The sequence below is a fragment of the Saccoglossus kowalevskii genome, chromosome 10 (genome assembly GCF_978046115.1).
Source record: "Saccoglossus kowalevskii chromosome 10, keSacKowa6.1, whole genome shotgun sequence".
Lineage (NCBI taxonomy): Eukaryota > Metazoa > Hemichordata > Enteropneusta > Harrimaniidae > Saccoglossus > Saccoglossus kowalevskii.
This window is the reverse complement of record NC_140650.1, coordinates 18,461,927-18,484,623: the sequence shown is the minus strand read 5'-3', so window position 1 is coordinate 18,484,623 and position 22,697 is coordinate 18,461,927. Positions and strand designations below refer to the sequence as shown.

Below are 22,697 nucleotides of genomic sequence, written 5' to 3'. Positions count from 1 at the left end.
CGTAAACACGATGCGCTCTTCGGAGTCCAAACACGATTCCCTGATTTCTTAAACAGACGAATGATTAAATTAAATGTATAATCAATACAGTTAAAATTTAAAAAAATGGCTTTGGGCGCAGTGTTAATTTGTTGAGAATCATAAAGAGACAGCAATTAGAGATATTTTAATATAATTATATGATATGTATTATTGTAACATACATGTCCCGATATAGTCTTCTCATTTTCGTTGCCATAGTATGAGTGGTCAGTTACGAAAGCCCCCTCTATGGCTTCTATGATTTCATCGTCAGTGCAACCGTAGTTTTCGGCACCGCTCATTAAGGTAATACTCTGTCCACCTGTCAGAAACCATTGGTATTTACGTCCATACATACCAGCTTTGTAAGCCTGTGTGTATTAAACGTATATTTCTATATTAGTTTAACCGATTATTCATGTATGCCCACAAAAGTTGATCAGTTATATGCTTCCCAGATGGGCGTTTTCACCACACGAAACTAATTCAATGTGTCGCAGTTATAATGATGTGAATTCAGGATCATCTTTAAAAATAATGACAGAATATATATCTTTATATATTATTGTAGTAAATTTCAACACTTATTTTGTTAAACCAAAATTAATTTCTTCTCAGAATTATGAGTATAGGGTATAGTCCAATACCTACCGTACATAAGACTTCGGTTCCATAATTCATTGATATAATGATTCTAGCATCCACTGCTTTCAGCTGTTTGAGTTGTTGTTCTGGGTTATTCCTGTACGTGGTTGAAGCTAGAACCGTTATATTTTCTACTTCAATCAGATCGTGGAAGTCTTGCATGACGCTGTTAAACAGGTCTTGATCATGCGCCAGCGTGCCAATTTCATCCCACCCGAAATGCCGCATTAGCGCCAGGCGGGCTGGATTGTTTGTTATATCTGACTGGACCGTGCGGAACAGAGATGGGTATTTAGATGTGTCTGAAAGACCAGCCGAAGTTACGCTGGGTGACACCTGCAATGTTAATGTACATAGCTTTCACAAAAAAAGTTGTTTTTACTTGACGCTTACAATGTGTTTTAGTTACTTATACAACTTATATAAAACATTTGTTTGGTTACTATGAACAATTGATATAAAATTTCGAAATCACCATCCAGTGTTCAATTATGATTATCAGTTTATTAGTTTATTTATTCATTAAATATTCCCTAAAACAGTCGCCGTAATCGTGTAATTTTGACTTTGTTAGATCAAAAGATATATAAGAACACGATAATAATTAAATCAAACTGCTTAAACACAATAATCATATTTTTGGCACTTGTTCCTTGAAAAACGTTGATACAATAACGTATACAAAAACGCTAGTGAACTCTAGATACTTAATTTAGAAATTCAAATATACCATAAATATAATAAACAAATACTCGATTCATGAATCATGAGTTCATTAATACGCTGTAAAACTCATTTCCAATCTGGACGATTTAGTGTTTATTCATTCACGTATGTGAATTCCAATCATACAAACCAAGATTACAGTATTTAACTGAATTTTGAATATATATATATATATAAACTATATAAACGTGTGCCGTGTAGGAAACATGTCACGCTGATTTAATGGCGCTCTCATTCACCAAATCTCCTAGAATATGTGAGTTATTGCCCTATAAACAAAGGAAATATGGACAATGAAAGTACTGCAAATAGTTGTCTGAGATGAAATCGAACCTAAAAACAATGCAAACAAAAGTCACAGCGGCATTATAGTGTCAAAGCATCGCGTGGGGTTCAAAAAACACGAATAATTTTTTTTTGTATTTACGCGCTCTATAATGTGCTATCTAAATTTAATGATGGTCAATTTTGGTAAAGTAAATTTATCTCAACGCAATAATCCTTTCTTGAAAGATATGTTTTTCTAGAATGAACTACAAAAAAAAGAAAATCAAATTATTAAATTGCGGCAGACGTTTAATCCTCGTTTTACACGCATTGCGCGAGACCTCGGCAGTGAACCAAACAAATCACCTTTTGCCTCTTTATGAGCTATGTGTCTTGTGGAACACAAAAATAACATTGATCAATAGCACTGGTATATAAACATATAAAAAAGAAATACTATTCAGTTATTATAATTTTCGACTGATGTCCATGCAGTCAAAGCGTGAGAACAACAGAGAGGACGCATGGTGCAACAGGGTCTTTTTGGAGCTCTCAAGTTCTTCATGATTTTCTTTGTCCCCAAACACTATACAGGTTTGAGCTGGCATATCCAAGAATTACCAGAGTTTGATATAGTGGGAGACTTGACAGTTTATAAGTAATTTGGTTGCATCTTGTGTGTTTTCTACTTTACCAATAGAATCACTTTACACAACCTCACCCAAGCAAGTAATGTAATGCCAAATACCAGTATTAGGAATAAGAATGATGAGCTAAGGGAAACGTTGGTCTGGAGCAAGAGGTAATTGACTCAAATAAATCCCACAATTAACTTTGAAGTAAGCGGGATTCCGGAAACACTCAATGAAAAAGAAAATACAGATAGCGCAATAGTTCTGAACCATATTACTGAAAATTAATCCAGAAATGAAATGAAATAGATATAACTCATCACATAGGTACAAGGAAATCAGGAACCATGACAACCCGAAGAGAGACAACAACCACGACCGCGGCCCATCATTGTGAGATTAACCACTCGAAGACGTCGTAACAGTATATACGACAAAAAGCGCAAACTTAGATATGGGATATGAACAAAGTAACAATACGAAACTTAACTCAAGACCAATGCAGCCAAAAAACGGCCAGGACATAAATGTATGTGGACATACAATAGGCGGATCTATGTGAAGAAATCACCTGCACACAATACAATAATTATAAATACAGAAGCCGACATCAGTAAGATTATATAATGTCATTGATTTATGTTTCTTCCTCTTAAATATTGGTTGAGCAATTTGTACATTCTCTTCAAATATGACTGCCAACCAAGAGATGAAAACACCTTATAAATTCCATTGCAAATCGTATTCCGTTAATGACTTCAATACAGAATTCCCAAAATCACCATCAGGCTCTCTCTTATATATTCAAATATCAGATCTTTGAAAACAAATATTGACCAATTAAATTTTTGTATGAAAATACTTTATAACCTAAATTTCAAATCATTTCATTGTCTGAAATATGGCAAGCGGGTGATTTATCCTATTTAAACATTCCTAATTATACTGTAGTAAAAAACAGTCGTACTACTCTTGGTGGAGGTGTGGCTGCATACATTCACAACACAACACAACACAACACAACACAATTCCAATTTTTAACAACAAGTAACATACATGAATCAGAATCTGTGTAGCTCGAAATACAATTATCAACTACCATTTTCACTTTCGGTATTGTTTACAGGCATCCTTGAGAATTACCTTATTAATTCACAATCAACTAAATCCAACTATATCCTCATTGGCGATTTCAATATCGATTATATTCAAGAAAACACCCTGAGTCAAAGTTATTTTGACACAATGTCAGCTCTTAATTTCAAACAACGCCCCCACCCGTATTACTTTTTTCTCAAATGTCTTTTACTATTTTGTTCCTTTACCTTTATTGAAAAGGGTGAACACTATGTACGCGACTTTTCCAGGTATGATATTAATGACTTCCATCATCAAGTAAACAACACAAATTGGGCAAATATTTCCACGGCTGATGTAGACACAGCTTATTTCACTGATTTTTTTAACAACGTTAGTGAAACGGAATAAAACACAAAAAACAAACACGGCTACAAAAATATTTTAACTTCTATTCGTCGAAAAGTAAAAAAATTGCATTTCTCTAAGCAAATCAATGCCAACAAAAACAATTCTAATAAACTATGGAAGATAATTAATGAAGTAACTGAAAAGGTGGCTGCTAGTATTGGCAAGTTGCCCAAACTTCTTGAAACTGATAATCCTAACAATCAATCTGAATATCTGCATGATCTCCAAAAAATAAATAATTATTCGCCAATATTGGAGAAGAACTTGCTAAGAAAATCACGAATTTTAAAGACCACCGCCAGCTATTTAAATTATAGTAATATTACATCATTTTTTCTTCATCCAGTTACAGAATATGATATGGAAACTGAATTACAATTATTAGATCCTCACAAATCATGCGGTAATGATTACATCTGCCTCGTTTGTTACCCAGTTTATAAAGAGACCCCTATGTCATATCACAAATCTCACAATTACAATCGGAGTCTTTCCCAGCCAATAAATAAAATTCGATATCTCGACTTCGGGAGTTTACTTCGTGTGGTGATTTGAATATCCGTAGTCTCAGTGCCAGGCGTTGCAGCGTGGCGTGCAACAGATTGGCAAACAACAATCCCGGAACAACTGTATTCTACACGAATTCGGGAGTTTACTTCGTGTGGTGATTCGAATATCCGTAGTCTCAGTGGCAGACGTTGCAGCGTGGCGTGCACTAGATTGGCAAACAACAGCGCAACATTATTTTAGGAGATATCTATTTTATTTTCAACATGTTTACTGACTAAAATGCTTTGAATGTCATATAGTTATTTTCCGACCTGAATGTATTCTGCCAGATTATTCAATCACGTCGCTGTTAAATTATAAATGCATAGTTCAGGCAGCACATTCAACAACCTATTTTCCGCTTCTTGTACACTCTTTCTTTCAGGGCCATATCTTCACTATGAACAGTGTGGGAGAGTTTGCACACACAAGCACACCTACATTGGACGAGTGAGCAAAACAGTCTACCGAATCGATATGGTTATAACATTGTATTTACAGATCATGGGTCGTATCGAAGTGCTCCTTTCAGTATTATCATGGACATCTACAAATCTCGCGAGACGTTAACACATTGCGTTAATTATATATTCATTGCACGTACAATGTCGGCTTGTACGTGGCTACGGCATGCTTCAAACCATGTAGTAATCACAATATTTTGTGATCAATGTTAATTTAGCAATGTTACAAATGAATGTATTTTTTAGAAAAAAGTTTTTGTCTCGCAATCACAATAATTCAGAGCTCATACCACTAATTGAATTTCCATAGACGACAATGTTAACATATGACGAGATTGCTATATGAAAATGATGAACAAAGTTGAAAACATTTCTCAAAAATGGGAAATCAACAAATCAACCACTTGAAAAAAACTAGCATGTTGGCCAGCTCGAACTCTTGCAAATCTCAGGTAAACAAGACACACCTACTGCATTTGGATTGCACCTAGATAAATCACCGGAAAAACATTAGATTAGAACATCCAAATACACACATAATAAACTCACAGGTACACAGTCGCTAAGTAGTAAACAAAAAACCACATGTTGGTCTCATCTTTGACCCAGGTGATCACGCCCTCAAACAAGGAGCACCTGAGAAAAAAATATCATTTGTTCTTGCAACTTGAAGGCATTTAAATTAAGTCATTGGTTGATTAGTGGCATGAGATCTTAACATACACTCTATTTACTGGGTTTAAAAAGTGTTATTAATAAAAAAAACACATGTAAAATACCTTTCTTAATTTTTCATGATTTTCTATATAAAATGCCGACTTTTATTGTTCGTACATCCATTGGCTGAGCTTTTGTTATCTGCAAAACATGTTGGAATATCTCCCGAAAGCTATAAAAATATGCACACTACGCACAAAACAATGGCATAAAACTAACTACTATGCTTCCTTCTTGTCTTGCCTTAGGAGTATGTGGTAGCGAAATTTGCATTCGGTTATTAACAAAGCAATAATGGATATCGACAGGGAAGACGTAGTGAATACATACATCGTATTTCAAATTACCTGCATCACTGTGGGCGTAATGAAAAACTCAAATGCAACTAAATAGTACGTAGTTAGTATTGGTGCTGTTTGATTAACGCAAACAGCGATTTTAGTTCCGTATATTTCAAACAATCACAATTAAACTTAAAATGCATACGCACATCGCCGGGAGAGATATAACATATTTTAAGGAGACACGTTTCAAGGTTTCTTTGAGTCAGAAGGGAGAGGGGTGGGAGTTGCAATTCATCTAACCATCTACAGCATGGATTTTATTGTATCGTGCCATCGAGTTCAGAAATGTTGACAGATGAACCAATATTCCACTAGCTAAGAGAATAAAATAGAAAAAAATCATCCCGGAATGGCACAAGAGTTTGTTAGCCTTAACGCATTCTACAGTCAATGTAAATGAACATAATTAATACAGTTGGAAAGTTTTAGGTTATGATTTGTGGAAAAAACACAGAAGTTAGACATACACGAAAATGAGAGCAACATTTGTATACACCAACATATTTATTTGATGCAATGCATTTAAAAATACATATACCCTCATCCGTGCAACGTAACGTGCATTATTTGCTCAATGTAACACGATTCGATACTTATCCCCACTTCAGATTCGACCAATTATGTAATCAAATGCTGATCTCGATACAACAACTGCTGACGCACCTTTCCAATGAATTGCACCATCTGTTGACATCGTCGTTAGACATTGTATCTTATCAAATCCCTTTTATAGAATTAAGCACGACCCGTAAACAAATATGCCATAAAAAAGAATATTCTAGGTTTGACATATTTGAAGACACATAATCTCGTAATCGAATATCCGGGCATTTTCACCGCCTGGCAACCATCACTGGGGAGATGAAAACTCCCAGAAAACTGTACACTGGAGCTACTTGTCGGGACTCATGCACAGTGTAATAAGATCCCCCTTACATGTGCAACATATATAAATTTAGTCGGCCTGGATTTTCTCATAGTTGAAATTGTGCTATTTTCTCTTCTTTAGTTTTTTTTTTTAACTGGCTCTTAACTGGCGTTCCACAGCAACTCGCGCAGAGCACATAGAAATAAGTACGCAGAAGTACGTAATTGGTAATTTGTCCAGGCAGATTGTTTGTTTACTTGGGTGCGTTGGCAATTATATCACATGTTCCATAGACCTTTTTTCTAAGGTTTATGCATGTACTAAAGCACCAATGTACTAGCTAGTAATAGTGTTAAATAACATGCAACAAAAGTTGATTGTAATAGTTTAATGGATTGTATGATTATTTTGTTGGTTTATTGTAATAGTTCAATCGATTGCCAGGGCACATATGCCATTATGGCATACATGGTACAGGGTACATGGTAGCCGTTATTGAACGCTGTCTTAGTCATTAGTCAGAATGCAATATTACAACATTTAGAAAAGCGCATGCAATAAACTCTCGATATATCCGCATAACATGTTGACATAGTGTACGTTCATACAAGTGTATATTAACATACCACGTAACTAGGGTGGTTCAAACATGAGAAAACAATCTATATGCAACCCGTATTTCGCACGTTTCGGCTCATTGATAGCAAGTCTGCTCGTTCTTAAAGCCGTGGTAACATGTACAAAGGCACAGCTTATTATATGTTGATTTGGCTAGTTTAAGCACGTGTAACATTCAAACAATGAACATAGATACTGTGGTACGTTATTCACTTATTGATAGACAATCAGTTATAGATGTGAAGTGTTGTACATTATTGAATCGAACTGGAAAGCGGACTCATGCAAAATCGAATATTACATGCAAATTCGTAATAGTTATTCGCGGAGGATAACCTTGACAAAGCCACTTGTGATGGTGCTTGGTGCATTTTTGAATACAATTCCACGTTGAATAAGCCTCTCTGGGAAAAAAACTCTTCACGTCTAAAAAGCGCAAATCTTATATCCTGAGCTTCGAATGTTATGCTATACACTGCTATGTACTTTTAAAATCTGGACATATTGAAGATACCGACAGGTTAAAATGACATCATACTAAAAAATCAACAATCGTAAAAAATCATAACCTGTAAAGTGAATTAACAACTTCAATACAAAAACAGACATTACACATTATAATACATAGATATGTGTGTTTCAACGCATGCATTAATAAAGTGATGTCAGCCACGTCGATGTTATTTTTGTATTCGGATCTATTGGCAAAAATTACCGTTCCCCTACTCATGCGCACCGAGTTGCAACAACAAAGATTTGCAGTAGTAAAAGAAAACTGTTGTAGATGCGCCCACGTCAACGTATACCATTACCGTAATTCCCGTTAATGTCACCGTAAAGGGCATTCATTATACCGGCAAACCTAACCCTACAGGACACATGCAACCTTAACAAATTACACACTCTAAAAACTTGGTATACCCTCAAGACTAATATAAAATCGAAGAAAGTAACTCCATACACCGAAATATGTAACGAGATATAGAAGAGGAAAATCTGTCATAAGTATTATTGTGTTTACGGTCATAATAATAAAAATAATGGAACTTAGATACTTTCAGGGCATACATAGAAATATTCATTATTTTCTTTTGGTGTTGTGACGCATGTACCATTCTTGATCTTCCATAATAGGAATTTATCTTGCGGATCACAAAATGGCCCTGTAAGCCAAATATATGCGCTTATATAGATTAGACTGCCAACATCATCCTGAATTGTTTCGAGTAATAATTTATTGCATTTTCAAACTCTGACCGCAGAATAAATGGTTAAGATTAGTTATAATTAGTTGCAAATATGTGATGCCTTTCTAAAAATAATTTTATTTAAAATCTGATGCATTCCATAAAAATGGTCTCATCACTTTATACACCAATAGTTGTTACAAACCGGGCACGAAACACGAAACAATTGTACAATGTGTAGAGACGAATACAGCGTTATCTAGAATCAATTTTAGCATTTCAGTAAGTTTGATTGCATCTTTATAACACTAACTTCCGTAGTTGTACGTATTGAAGTCATTTTAGAGTAGCGCAGTAATCGTTGCCTAGCTACTGGCAGTCATTATGCAGTTTTCCATACGACTTCATGTAATGGAATATTCGTTTTCAGATGGCAACATTATATATTACACCACTAGTCTAGGATAGTTTATACCCATAAACTAAAATAACCAATCATAAACCTGCAAAGATGCATATATAGGTGTGGAAATTAATATATCTCATTCGCCAATGGCTGCCGGAATTATGAATAATTTGAATAGTGACAATGAATTGTCTAGTCTTTTATGGATTCCTAAATTACACAATGCATGTCTTAATTAATTGCTAGCTCTTTCACATTTCACATTATGATACTATTTGTAGTAACAGATGGGCTGGCAATATATCATTATACTGTCTTTTCTAGGAGTGGTATCAATAAAAAGTGGTTATTGCGTAATTTCAAAGGGCTTCTGAATAGCTTAAAGTGCAATTCCAATGAGAGTCCGGATAGCGCAGATTGCAGCATTGCAGAAATTCAAACATTAGATTTTGTTACATTGTTCTTGGTTACAATACAACTTATTTGGTACATATATATTCCAACAAGTCATTGGTACTCCAATGGGTACAAATTGTACACCATTGCTAGCTGAAATGTTTTCTACATTGAAGCTTCCTTCAGTTTCACAAATACATATATATTTCCATGAACAATTCGAAGTTTAAAGATGCTATCCCAATGATTCACCCCTCAGAACTGGAAGTTAAAGATAAACTGAATCATTGGTCATGATATCTAGATATTTATTTGAATCGTGAAACTACTGGTCATCTTTCCATCTTTTTAATTTTGACATGATCATAAACTTCCCACCCCTTGACAGTAATATCTTTCCAGCCTCGTTACAGTCGAGCATATGCACCTTTTCTACAACGTCATCATGGCGTTATGTACACTTAATAATTACACCACGATGACATTGCTGAATGACATGAAGAGACATTTAAAACAGTTTCCTAGCGAATATTACTGTTGGATAAATACTCTGCTCCTATGTCACAAATGATCGCACTTATGTCACAGTGATGTCAATAATACAAACGGCTGTTGGTTGATTTATTTTCCAACAAGGTTATGTATTTACATAGTTGATTGATTCAATTCCAAACAAGTTAACAGGGGAAATATGTGGCTGGTGCCGCAGCGGACAGGAGCTGCTTACTGTTTTTGAAACAGCTGACATCACCTCTTGGCTGATTTCCGGGAGGTTTCTTGTTGTGTTCTGTTTGTTTCGTTTGTATTTTCGGAATTGAAAATATGATGTGAATTCTGATGTATTGGCGAGTATCCAAAATTAACGTGTATATCAAAATTCACCGATCAAATTGCTTGATAATGAAGCCCAGCACTGGACAATAAAACACGGAAAAGTATGAATTCTAAACAGATCAAAGTATGGATATATCGGGTAGTTGTTTTATATTAAGAATTTACATTTTGCAGGTAGCTCGTGTAATAGCGCAAAATTAGGCAACGTGGTCACGTGATACAGATACATTTGTTTGTATGTACATAATATAATGCTAACCTGAATTAAATTATAGTACGGTGCCGTTTGCGATATGACCTCCGCTATCCTAGACGATATAGGACCAAACACCATGTACTTCTGAGTTTCGTCAAATATATGCTCCACTAACAGCTTGTTGGCGAGACCAGCAGTCTGCAAGAAATGTATGCCCTAGTCAGTCACTTGATTGAGTAAGTATCATCGAATTGAATAAAATAAAAACTAGATTTGTGTGCCAAGATATGTCCACCAATTACCACCGGAAATTACCTCGTTATATGAAAGTAACGAATATGTATGTTCACTTTTATTAAGCGTGTACAACAGCCCAAAACGTGTATATTTCATTTAAAATGTACAAACACCCACAACATATGCGGGTTTAATAAAATCAGAGTTTCTGTAAAGATGCATACATTCGGCGACGTGATTTTCACACTCCGGGTGATATGTGTATTAATGCTTAATTGATTGATTGTGACGAAATCGCCTGCAATTGGTTAATGGTGGTATTGTATAGACGATAGAAGGGCCCTTGCAAACGTGGAGATTACTACAAATCCGGGAAAAACAATACAGTCCTCGCTCGGTAAATACCTGAGCATACAAATGAAAAACACACCTTTTGAGAGGGGCCAACAATATTGTACATGAACGGTCTATTCAAATGTTTCACCGAGTGGGTGATCTGGACAACAGAACTGCAGATGTCACATATAATAATGATTATAATCCGTGTTATGTACATGATGTGGTACAATATATTATCGTGTATTTATTTTCACCAGTACATATCCTACATTGAAAATTGAAAGAAACAGACAATCTTTAAATATATTTAAATGAACAAACGTGCATGATATCACACAGCTACACACAATCCATGTGTGCATTTCAGTCAAACAGATATATACGGCACGTCACACAACTGCTGTTTACATGTCATATTGTGAATGTTTTACCGAGAGCGGATTGAAAAGTCACAGAATCGTGCCGGCCAGCTCGATTATGTCATTGCGCCTTAATGAATATCACATACATATTCAATCATATTTTGTCCATTGTACATGTCGTAAAATGAACAAAACAAAATCATTCATAGAAAATGTTATGAACAATATTCATTGGTTTTAATGACCGACGAGTCTGATTGTTACTGTTTATCGCTTGTTTTAGTTACTTGATTGATCTGATGCATTCAAAACATTCTTCACAACTTTTACCTTTGTTGAATACATCAGTAAATGTATTTCTAAACACGTCCTCGTATCACGATGCTGTCGCGATAATGAATACATCACGATTATATTATGTTTTATACAAAAAGCTGTATATTAAAGGCATCGGGATTAAACTTGTATCAGTACATCGACATCGTAGACAAAAATTGAAAATGCATCAATAATTAGGAAAATGTATTGAATAGACATCGCAACATGAACAGTTTATTGAGATACAATGTTGTATTATACATGTACACTGCATTGTGATGTAGCCTTGTCGGATGACTGACACATATACAACTATCATTTACGCATTCACTATAAACTTATACCGAAATGAGATGATGCTAGTTAACACACAGTAAAGATTGGTCCTACTGCCAATTTTTTAGCCGACACTGGATTTTAAGTCTACATAAAATGTTTTGATGGATTTTGTTTTCTGAAAGTTGGTGATATTTTTTCCTAATTTGCATACATATGAAATAGCTGTCACAATACTATTAAACGGCATATTTCCACATCTAATTGAAATATTTGTTTAAGTGATTTAAAAAGCAACATTTTGTTTAACGCACTGAAATGTCAAATGAACCAATCGTACATTGACTGAAGCCAGAGAAAATGTAGCTGCGAAATTCAGCATATTGGTAACATAACATCATGTCTCCGCTGTTAGCTGCCCATACAAAACGATATACGCACACAGTTGCTTGAGTTAATCTACATTGCCTCAAAAATAGTTTCATATCGTATATAAAATGTGTTTGTTGTCGCTCGCTCTCCGTACGATGGAAAACAAATTAACAGTGACGCAACGTGCAAGTATTGAGCATTGCAATCTAAAAATTATTAAAAAATGTTGTTGTTGTTTTGGTGTTGAAATTATACTGTAAATAAATGCATTGAAACGCATATAAAATAAAACCATATTTTCCGAATCTAATTAATATTGTGAAAAGATTAAATAACACATCAAACTGAGAAGACAGAAACGTGTTACACTTTTATGTCAGTATTTGGGAGTTTTTCTGTTAAGCGTCAAACGTACCGCAATGTGTTAGTTATAAAATCGCGTTTACAATCCCTGTGTGCCAAATATCGAGTCACGTATGCCATCTTCAAACGCATACTCACTCAAACTAGAACTGAGTTTTGATTCAGTTCACATAAACCAGTATTTACTTATTGAGTAAATGTAGAATTTGAATTCCACTTATGCCTGTGTATAAAAGTCGGGTATATATATATTTGCAGACATCAAAGACATTTCGAGTTTTCCGATCCCAATGACACATGAAGATAATTGCATGTAATATTGTGTAATGTCATAACCTCTACAACACACAAAAGTAAAGAACAGAATAGGTACAATACCGCGATGAGCAGACAATGTATTTACTCAGCACGAAAACCCGCGATGATTTATTGTTGAAAACGATATTAAGGAATATTAATTGACATTAAGGAACATTATTAACAGGTCGTAAACTCTCAATAATTGCGTTTACTGTTAAATAAATAATAAACAAATTTTAACTAATTCCTTCATAAAAATTTCTACAAATCATTTCACCGAATTTTGTTATAAATTAATTTTAACTCCCTTATAAAATACTTTCAATAAATCTTGTTATTTTCTTATAAAACATTTTCAACAAATTTCGTACTAAAATAAGTTCAAACACATCCCGTTACAAAATACGTTTCAACCATGACATAATACAGTAGTAATAGTATGAAAATTAGATGAAACTTGTAAATGAAATATCTGCTTTTTTAAGTCAACGATGATGCATACTACAATTTCTAAGAAATATCTGAGACTTAAGGTAGCGGGACTATTATTTGCATACTTGTTTTCATCTTCTAATTGTGACTAAATGACTACAAATAGACCCGGGAAAGTATATATTTTTAGAATCGCCAGACTTCAAGCTTTTCACAAGTGTATTTTGCATGCCCGTATCTGCATTCTACGACGCGTTACTCAATCAATCAACTCGTTGGTAAATAATCGATGAAATAGTTTGTCTGGACACATTCAAGTTCCTCTCATTGTCACCTTAAAGCTGTGAAAATTTGGTGTTAATCCGACGAAAATAAGTATACGTTATTTTTGTTAAAGACCTTGTATTTTGAAAAACATAAACTCATAGAAAACGTCCATGAAGTAACAGCAAAGATTTTCAAGCTTGTTTATCGGCACAATCAATTTGTTTTCCCATCAAGGTCTGTTTTACCATGTGTAGGGGCATCCAAATGTGTAAGGCTATTAGAAACCAAAAAATAAAGGAATGGGATAGCTATAATTGGATAAATTCGTCATATGAAAACACCAAAATCAATGATTTTTTCAGTGGCTGTGTGACCTTGTGTCTGACACATTCATATGCAAATGACTAATCTGTGAAACAAACAGGGGCGGAGACAAACTACTCGAATATTTGCAAACACTCATTGTGTGTTAGATAGCTACTGATAACACATCCTAACATTGCTTTGTCTTGAGTTTATCTTTGAAACTTATAGGCACACAGATTAAACCTGTGTTGTTGATTTTGGAAAACACTACTGAGGCTGCCTTGCTTCCCTTCAGAAAATATACATTTTAACCAACTTACATGACATTCTATGTTATGTTGATTTTATCATATGAAAGTTTATAGTGCATTTCATCAATTAATAAATAAATGTGAAAATCGTAATTTTCAACACAAATAATAGTTTCGCTACCTTAAGGTAGCGGGACTATTATTTGCATACTTATTTTCATCTTCTAATTGTGACTAAATGACTACAAATAGACCCGGGAAAGTATATATTTTTAGAATCGCCAGACTTCAAGCTTTTCACAAGTGTATTTTGCATGCCCGTATCTGCATTCTACGACGCGTTACTCAATCAAAGGTGAAAAATTACTTTTTCTGTAAAAAAAAATTACGCATTTATGCTGGCGATAAGAAGTATTTTTTTCACTTTTCCTAGTTGTTTAATAGTCTGGTAAATTGAATGTGTCTGGTTAGTTTTAATCAAGCAACGCGTTTTAAAAAGTAGTGTCCTGAATTTCAATTACTGTTTTAGTCGCATTGCCCCCAACTCAAACCACAACTCGTTGGTAAATAATCGATGAAATAGTTTGTCTGGACACATTCAAGTTCCTCTCATTGTCACCTGAAAGCTGTGAAAATTTGGTGTTAATCCGACGACAATAAGTATACGTTATTTTTTGTTAAAGACCTTGTATTTTGAAAAACATAAACTCATAGAAAACGTCCATGAAGTAACAGCAAAGATTTTCAAGCTTGTTTATCGGCACAATCAATCAATTTGTTTTCCCATCAAGGTCTGTTTTACCATGTGTAGGGACGTCCAAATGTGTAAGGCTATTGGAAACCAAAAAAATAAAGGAATGGAATAGCTATAATTGGATAAATTCGGCATATGAAAACACCAAAATCAATGATTTTTTTCAGTGGCTGTGTGACCTTGTGTCTGACACATTCATATGCAAATGACTAATCTGTGAAACAAACAGGGGCGGAGACAAACCACTCAAATGTTTGGAAACACTCATTGTATGTCAGATAGCTACTGATAACACATCCTAACATTGCTTTGTCTTGAGTTTATCTTTGAAACTTATAGGCACACAGATTAAACCTGTGTTGTTGATTTTGGAAAACACTACTGAGGCTGCCTTGCTTCCCTTCAGAAAATCTACATTTTAACCAACTTACATGACATTCTATGTTATATTGACTTTATCATATGAAAGTTTATGGTGCATTTCATCAATTAATAAATAAATGTGAAAATCGTAATTTTCAACACAAATAATAGTCTCGCTACCTTAACTGAATTAACTGATTATTGTTACACAAGGTCACATCCGGGAATTTTTTTTACCGGGGATAAATATTTATAGATAAATGAGTTATTATTCAACCCTAAATACGGGGTTAATACGCGGGACTCCATGGGGATAAAAGTAAAATGCGATGTGTTATACGTTCTATTGCGATTTAGGTTATTAGTATCAATGATGTATGAGCTAAGGGTATGCAAGTTTTGTGATACGCAATGAAGTTAAAAAGGGTCTTGAAGTCACGCGTATTGCGAGATGATTACAAAATCGCGGGACAAACATGCATTTCTAAAAAAAAAACAGTAACTCGAATGAATGAGTCTGTAAACGAACTGGTGAGCTTTTGTTAAGGGCTGTTTTGTTAGTGTTCTTGATTGTTTGATGGAGAATTACGGGCGTTTTTCGTTTTCGAATACGCCGACAATCTCAATTTCCGAGCTTCAACTGCGTTCTGTGGTTCCCATTTGTTAAAATAGATATCGAAATTGTATACCCTACAAATCCTTCATAGTATCTAAGGGCAATGTCAGTCGTTGCGGTCAGTCACTCAACCTTTATTTAGTTTGAGATTGACGCGACGCCGTCTTAGCAAACATAAAATCTATTCCCAACCGATGGTCGGAAGTAGCCCAAAGTGATACTAGATTTTAACAGCTTGAAAGTGATGCTTCCGCTGACACAGAAAAAAATCATGATACCATAAACCAGCAGCTGCTTTAAGAAATCACGGTCAATACACCGTAGATGTGTATACGCACGCAGTTCACAATAAACACATTCTTTGTAATACAGACTAACTGGCTACTAAACATTGTGATTTATTCGATGAGTAAACTGGGTTTGAGGTAATCAGACTGAGTGCACCATTAGGATGTATGCTGGATTTATATTACTCAATAAAATGTCGTCAAACAAAGTATACAATATACTGGGTTTTAGCATCAAATCCGCCATATGGTCGCCTCGACTCGTATGTAACAATCAGTAAAATACTAGTAGTTCCATATATGTATATCAGCGCTTGAATTCAAGTACAAAGTGAGTGTATGGCGTGGAACGTATAACATTTACTATACGAGTTTAAACCGATATCACATAATTACAAATTGCACAATTGAGAATCCCCATATATCCGTTTCATAATTATTGTGTCATCATAAATACATAAGAACCGTAAACTCTATGATCGCATTTATTGAAACGTTATTTTTTTAATACAGTTTAACAACACCTTATATTCACTGCTAAATAATTGTGCTAAAATGTATGACACATTGAGGTTGGAAAATTAGAAACGACGAAGTCCGTATATGCGTATATACACGTTGATAAATTTAAAAGGAAAAAAATATTGCGAAATATGAATGAGTCATGTTGCAGATGACGTCACAGTCACAATTTATGTCATCCATACAGGTAATACTGTGCATTTAGACTGTGACGACAATCATTTCATGTGCACAATTCTGCGATCTGACAATGTACTGTTATAACCAATGATTTTACAAAAACACTTTGTCATCCCGTCAGTAAATACAGTGGTATTGCTAACGTCAGTGAGTAAACTACGTTTGCCTATTATATGTATGCAACTGTCTCACTCCACGTGCAGGTATCGGTTTCCGTCCATTGGCTGAGATGCACTTGCTTAATCTGCATATTTTGTATGGTTTGTGTCTTTCACTATTATCATAAACTAGACTGCTATATATTATAAAGCTACAAATAACATACTGGATGTATTTACTGCCAATAAGCAGATCCCACTACGTGTAAGCTTAGTAATTACATGATGGCTTCTAATTCCCAACAGACCAGATGCTCCGAGTACATGTAATAAAGACAATGATGCTTTCATTGTCGTTTTATAGAACAAATAATTATACGAGTCACGTATCCGCATATAAAATACTAAACAGAATTTCATCGTCTGATGAGATTCATAGCTGATAATAATGTATTCTTTAAACTGTTACGTCTGTCGAGCGAGAATAATGGGAATGAGTTTTAAAGTAAATATAATGCAAGAAAAAGAAAAGTATTAAATATTAATATAAAATATGTGTAATTTATATTGCTACTGTAATTTATTTCATTCGCATCATTCATTATTTGAAAGGAAATTGACAAATTATACGCTGATTTTTGGTAATCATTACTTTAATGCTCTATATTAAACACCCATGATGCATTGCGCGAACAATAAAATTGAACGGTTGGTACCTTTCGCAACATCGATTACGTTGTGTATTAAGTAGTGCGCAATATATAAGCGTGGGGGGAAGCCAACAATGTTTTCTACTGAATCATTAAAATATGATTTATAATGACTCATTTACGTAAGCGCATATGCTGCAGGGTTAATGAAATTGCAATAGTTTGAAATCGACGCATATTTGTTATTGTTCCCTCAATATATTTACTGGGTTCCATCACCTACACGTATCTGTCGACATCATTACAGGGGTTTACTCAACTAGTACATCATAATGTACGGTAATATAATTTAGCAACTGCAGTCATAAACTACAACCTTCCATATGACTAAATTAAAAGATACACAGGTGAGAATGAATTTTGAAAAGACTGTTCGTGGCTAGTTTGATTGAAAGATTAAATACATTAATGTGGATTCAAATGTATCCAATTATAAAGATTCCGAAATATATTGCCTATAGCGATTGTACGTCAGCTATAAGAAAACAATGGATATTAGTACTGGAATAATGAACGTGTGATTAAAGGCCTTACAAGGTAAAACGTGACGTATAACAATATACAAAGTACGGATGTATGTATGTGTGTATGTTTCATCATAGCAAAACATATACATATATGAATTAAACGAGATCAAACACACTAGAGAAAACAGAAACCTGTATTTTCTAGTCTTTTATTTATGGGGATTATCACACGGAAGTCGACGTATTATAAATAATTCACTGAATTCAAAGTGATCAGATATTTTGATGAATTACGAAGATTTTACATAAAATATCTTGACTCAGTAAGTTCTCGCCATTGTCTTTGTTTGTGAAAAACATATATATACTTGCGAATAATTTACGTTATTATGTGCGTTTTTCGATTTTCAAGATTTAGCGCATATCCACTAAATAAGAGGTGACGTCACTTGGAATTCGAATATTGCTGTCACGAATCGCTACAAATCTCGCATCCGCCCTGGCCGTAACAATATGTAAATAACCGAGTTTCGCTTTTAAAATGGATAAATATGATGAGGTATTTTAAAGCAACAAGTTAACAGAAACTGAAACTGGTATATATTTATTCACAGTGGGGATCTCTTATTATACTTTGATGGCGACTAGTACCATGGTATAATGTAAAGACAAGAAAAATATACAAAACAGAAAATGCACATAGTCTGTGAGATGAACATTTGAGACAACAGTGCTTGGCCACTTCGACACAAAATGTAACTATTATTCGGACTTGACCCAATTTATGACAAATAATGTACCGTGTCGACTCATTTTTGTAATACGTAAAACATTTATGATGAAAACGAAAACAATAAAAGTCCGTTTACTACGATTGCAAATACAAAAAAAGAACACTGTAGGACAACTGATAGTTGGGAAATACTATCATCTGGTTTCATCACTAACATAAAACAACTATCATACGTGATACATAATACATGACATTATTTCCAGACATATTTAGTATTTACGTCCGGGTACACCATACGCTGACTGGATGATATTGCCAAAAAAGGGTAAAAGCGTCAGCTTAGCAAACTTACAATATATGCCGCATTATCTCAAACGACGTCCGGAAAAAGCCCTTAGCGATACTGTTTGCAACACAGTCTGACAGTTATCCTTCCGCTGACACAGGAAGTTTCATGATACCCTAAACCGGCAGCTGCTTCAAAAAACCATGATGACTAGATCGTATACTTGTTATACGCGCGCGATTCACACTATACAAGTTTACTAATAACTGTATTGTATTACTGAACGACTGAATAAATTATAGCGATCTAACGTGCTCTGGGCTCGGGGTAGTCTGATTGAATGGAATACTCCAAAGTCCGGTGAATTTATACCCTCCCTCCCCTCGAGAGGAGGGACGTCTAACAGAAGCGAGTTGGTACTTCATTGTGAACATTGCCGTTTTACGGTGATTGGTCACTAACTTCTTGTTAGGTTAATGCTCGATATATATATATATAAACTATAATTCATCACTCTAAATCTAATTTGTATCAAGGCTTAACTAATTATTGCATCACATACAACTTTCTATTGTATAGGGTTGTTTATTGGGTTTATTGGGATTTATGTCTGAGTACATTATAAAAGTAACGTATATGATGTGCAAAGTCGAAAGCAATGCCATAGCTTACGATGTACGAGATCTCATGAGATATTCATCGAATATCACTATTACATAGATATGAACACAGCATACCAATATTTTAAAAAATTCTTGGTAGTATCCATATACAAATAAGGCTGTTGGGAACATGTCATTATTTCCAGGGTAATCAGACTGAATGGCGTATTGCAATGTATACGTATATACTCTTTTAGAACATTTTGTAGGTTTACTCCCGAGGTTAGCAGTAGGATATCAGTAAGTCATTTACATACATGGATAAATCAAATATAATATAAGTAAATAACACCGAATAAACGGAAAGGTAAAGACTATGTCTAATTATAGTAAACATAGTCTTTACCTTGCCGTTTATTCGGTGTTATTTGCTTACTTTACTTCCTATGTCGACAGCAACTATGAGTTCAAATATAATATATTATATTCATAAGCTTGATAACGCTGTACTAAACGGCGAATGCACCGGGATCTGTACATGGCGTGTTCGTACATCGTGTTCTGGGAGAGGAAGACTGACGCTGAGAACATACATATAGTTTCATCTCTGACATAAAACAAGGCAAAAAACAAAAATTCTCAAATATGTAGATATTTTTTGATAAGTGTTTAGTTACAACCATCGTATTGTGGAAACAGTCAGTAAACGAGCGTTAGCTATATTGTGAGTGTAATAGAACATAATTTATGTCCGAGTGCATCGCACCGTGAAAGGTATTGCCTCGCAAGCGTTCTCCCTACTGGGACACATTGTAAGGGATATATATATAAATAGCACACGTTGAGCATGGGCTCACAGCGACTAGTTTCAAATTTCGGACAGTACAAACAGCATGTAGTTCAGTATTAACCAACATAGTCCAGATTGCTCTGAGACAACTCTGTCCACCAGCAGTGACAACCACCTGTGTACATGTAATTTAATTACAGACAAACTAACATATATGCTACAACACACATTACGTGATCGGAAATATCAGTATTCAGATACATAAGACATTTGACATAAGACTTATCAAAAATGTTTGTGTCATTCGCATATCTGTCTGTCTTGCATTGAGTTGTATTCGCATAAAACAAACATTATTCGAATATACATTATATAGTGCATTAGTTGTATACAGTAAAACAATTTATACGTGCATAATGTATATATGAATGTGTGATGTAATTTTAATTTAGTGTCACGAAATATAAAACTCAAACATAGAAGAACGTATGTGTGCATAGGAAAATAACAATGTTTGACTATGAGAACTATGTTCCTGTCGTTTCTTATGGATTTCACGGTCCCTGTGTTCGCTCCTCATGTAGACTCGTACATACACTATGGAAGGTTCGAAGCAGACGTACGCTCGAAGCTGCTATACCCTTAACAGGGAGGGACACACACAGTAAAAAAACAAAACTAGTAATAACGATCATTGCTGTGATATTCTGGTGCTAATAGTACTAACAATATATGATCACAATCATATCTACTTACTTTTGCGTTAGTCACATCCACAACTAGTTTGTAGCCTGGCAAGATATCGCTTCTATTGTTTATATACTCCAATGCCATATCCATGGCCGGTATAATACCAAAAAACGCAGGTGAACTGAAATACATTAAAATTCCAGAAATATGGATTTCCTTTTCTTCTTGCACTGAGTGGTGACTGGTTTGTACTAGACATAAGAACAAGAATAGACGGTGAACACGCTGCGATGTATTCATTGTAGTACGCCACACGCTGAACTTAATGAGAAAGTGGGGCTTTGCACAAGTGGAAACGCTATGCTAGCATTTGCGGATTCTCGAAGTTCCTCGCGAGATGTCGTTGCTCAAACTCCTTCAACTTCTATCTGCCACAAGTTAAAGAGAGATATGCAAATACTGGGTGAATATTAGATGAAAAGGAATTTGAATAAGTTGCTTAGTTTTAAGATGGTTATATGTGATCATACAACAATAAGCGCATTAAGTAGAAATCTAAACTGCATAGAAAACATAGTATAAAATGCGTGCTTTTTGAGGTTGTACATCAAAATAAGATTTTTTTCTCAACAACAGAGGGCGCTTATATCACATGACGTTTATGTTGATGTAAAACATATTTTAGAAAGTATATTCGGACGGTCAGATTTTGGCATATTTGTGTGATAAAACGGAACCAAAACTTCAATCTGGAAAAGTGTGCAATATAATGGTCCCTGTATTTTAAGTCGTTCATAACAATGGTTTATATTTTGGTACATTCTGCTATTTCCAAGCGAAAACAACCCAAGATCAGAAGCTATTCTAACCAGTGAGGCGACGAACTTTTGGTGATCGTGAATATTTTTAAATCACTCGAACATGCATATCCCATGATAATACGTTTTCCTGCTACATTGTCATCACAATACTACATTATCACACATTTCGTGCATAAATGAAATGAACATGGACAAAATAATTTCATTTTGAAAAAATAAAGTGTTAGGAGTGAAAAATGGTTTCTAAATGACAATCCGTTGGGTACTATAAATATTTGGGTTTACTTAATTTAAGTAGAAACACTTGGGGCAAAGCAGTAACAACGCTTACACAACAAGCGCGAAAGGTCATGTACACCATTTTTTGTATGATAAGAAAAACTGGGAGCTTTCCTCACCAAGATTATTTTAAATTATTTGATAGTATGGTTTTGCGTGGTTTAAGCTACGGGACTGAAATATAGGGGCATAGTAAATACCAGGTGATGGAAAGAGTACAGCTAAAATATTGTAAAGCATTTTGGGGGGTAAAATCATCAACACCTGATGCAGTAGTTTTAGGAGAATGTGGCAGGTTTCCACGCATGTCTGGCTGAG

General features: G+C 34.8%; 1 protein-coding gene across 1 annotated transcript in view; it reads right to left on the bottom strand.

Annotated features, from left to right (window-relative positions):
* LOC102802508 (gamma-aminobutyric acid type B receptor subunit 2-like) overlaps positions 1 to 21,579 on the bottom strand; it is a 37,697-nt gene extending 16,118 nt beyond the window's left edge. The window contains exons 1-4 of the mRNA XM_085504610.1: positions 21,346 to 21,579; positions 10,422 to 10,556; positions 673 to 1,002; positions 204 to 392 (exon numbers count right to left, since the gene is read on the bottom strand). Coding sequence (XP_085360736.1) covers positions 204 to 392; positions 673 to 1,002; positions 10,422 to 10,556; positions 21,346 to 21,579 — 888 coding nt within the window. The remainder of the gene's footprint in view (positions 1 to 203; positions 393 to 672; positions 1,003 to 10,421; positions 10,557 to 21,345) is intronic.
* Between the last annotated feature and the right edge of the window lie 1,118 nt (positions 21,580 to 22,697).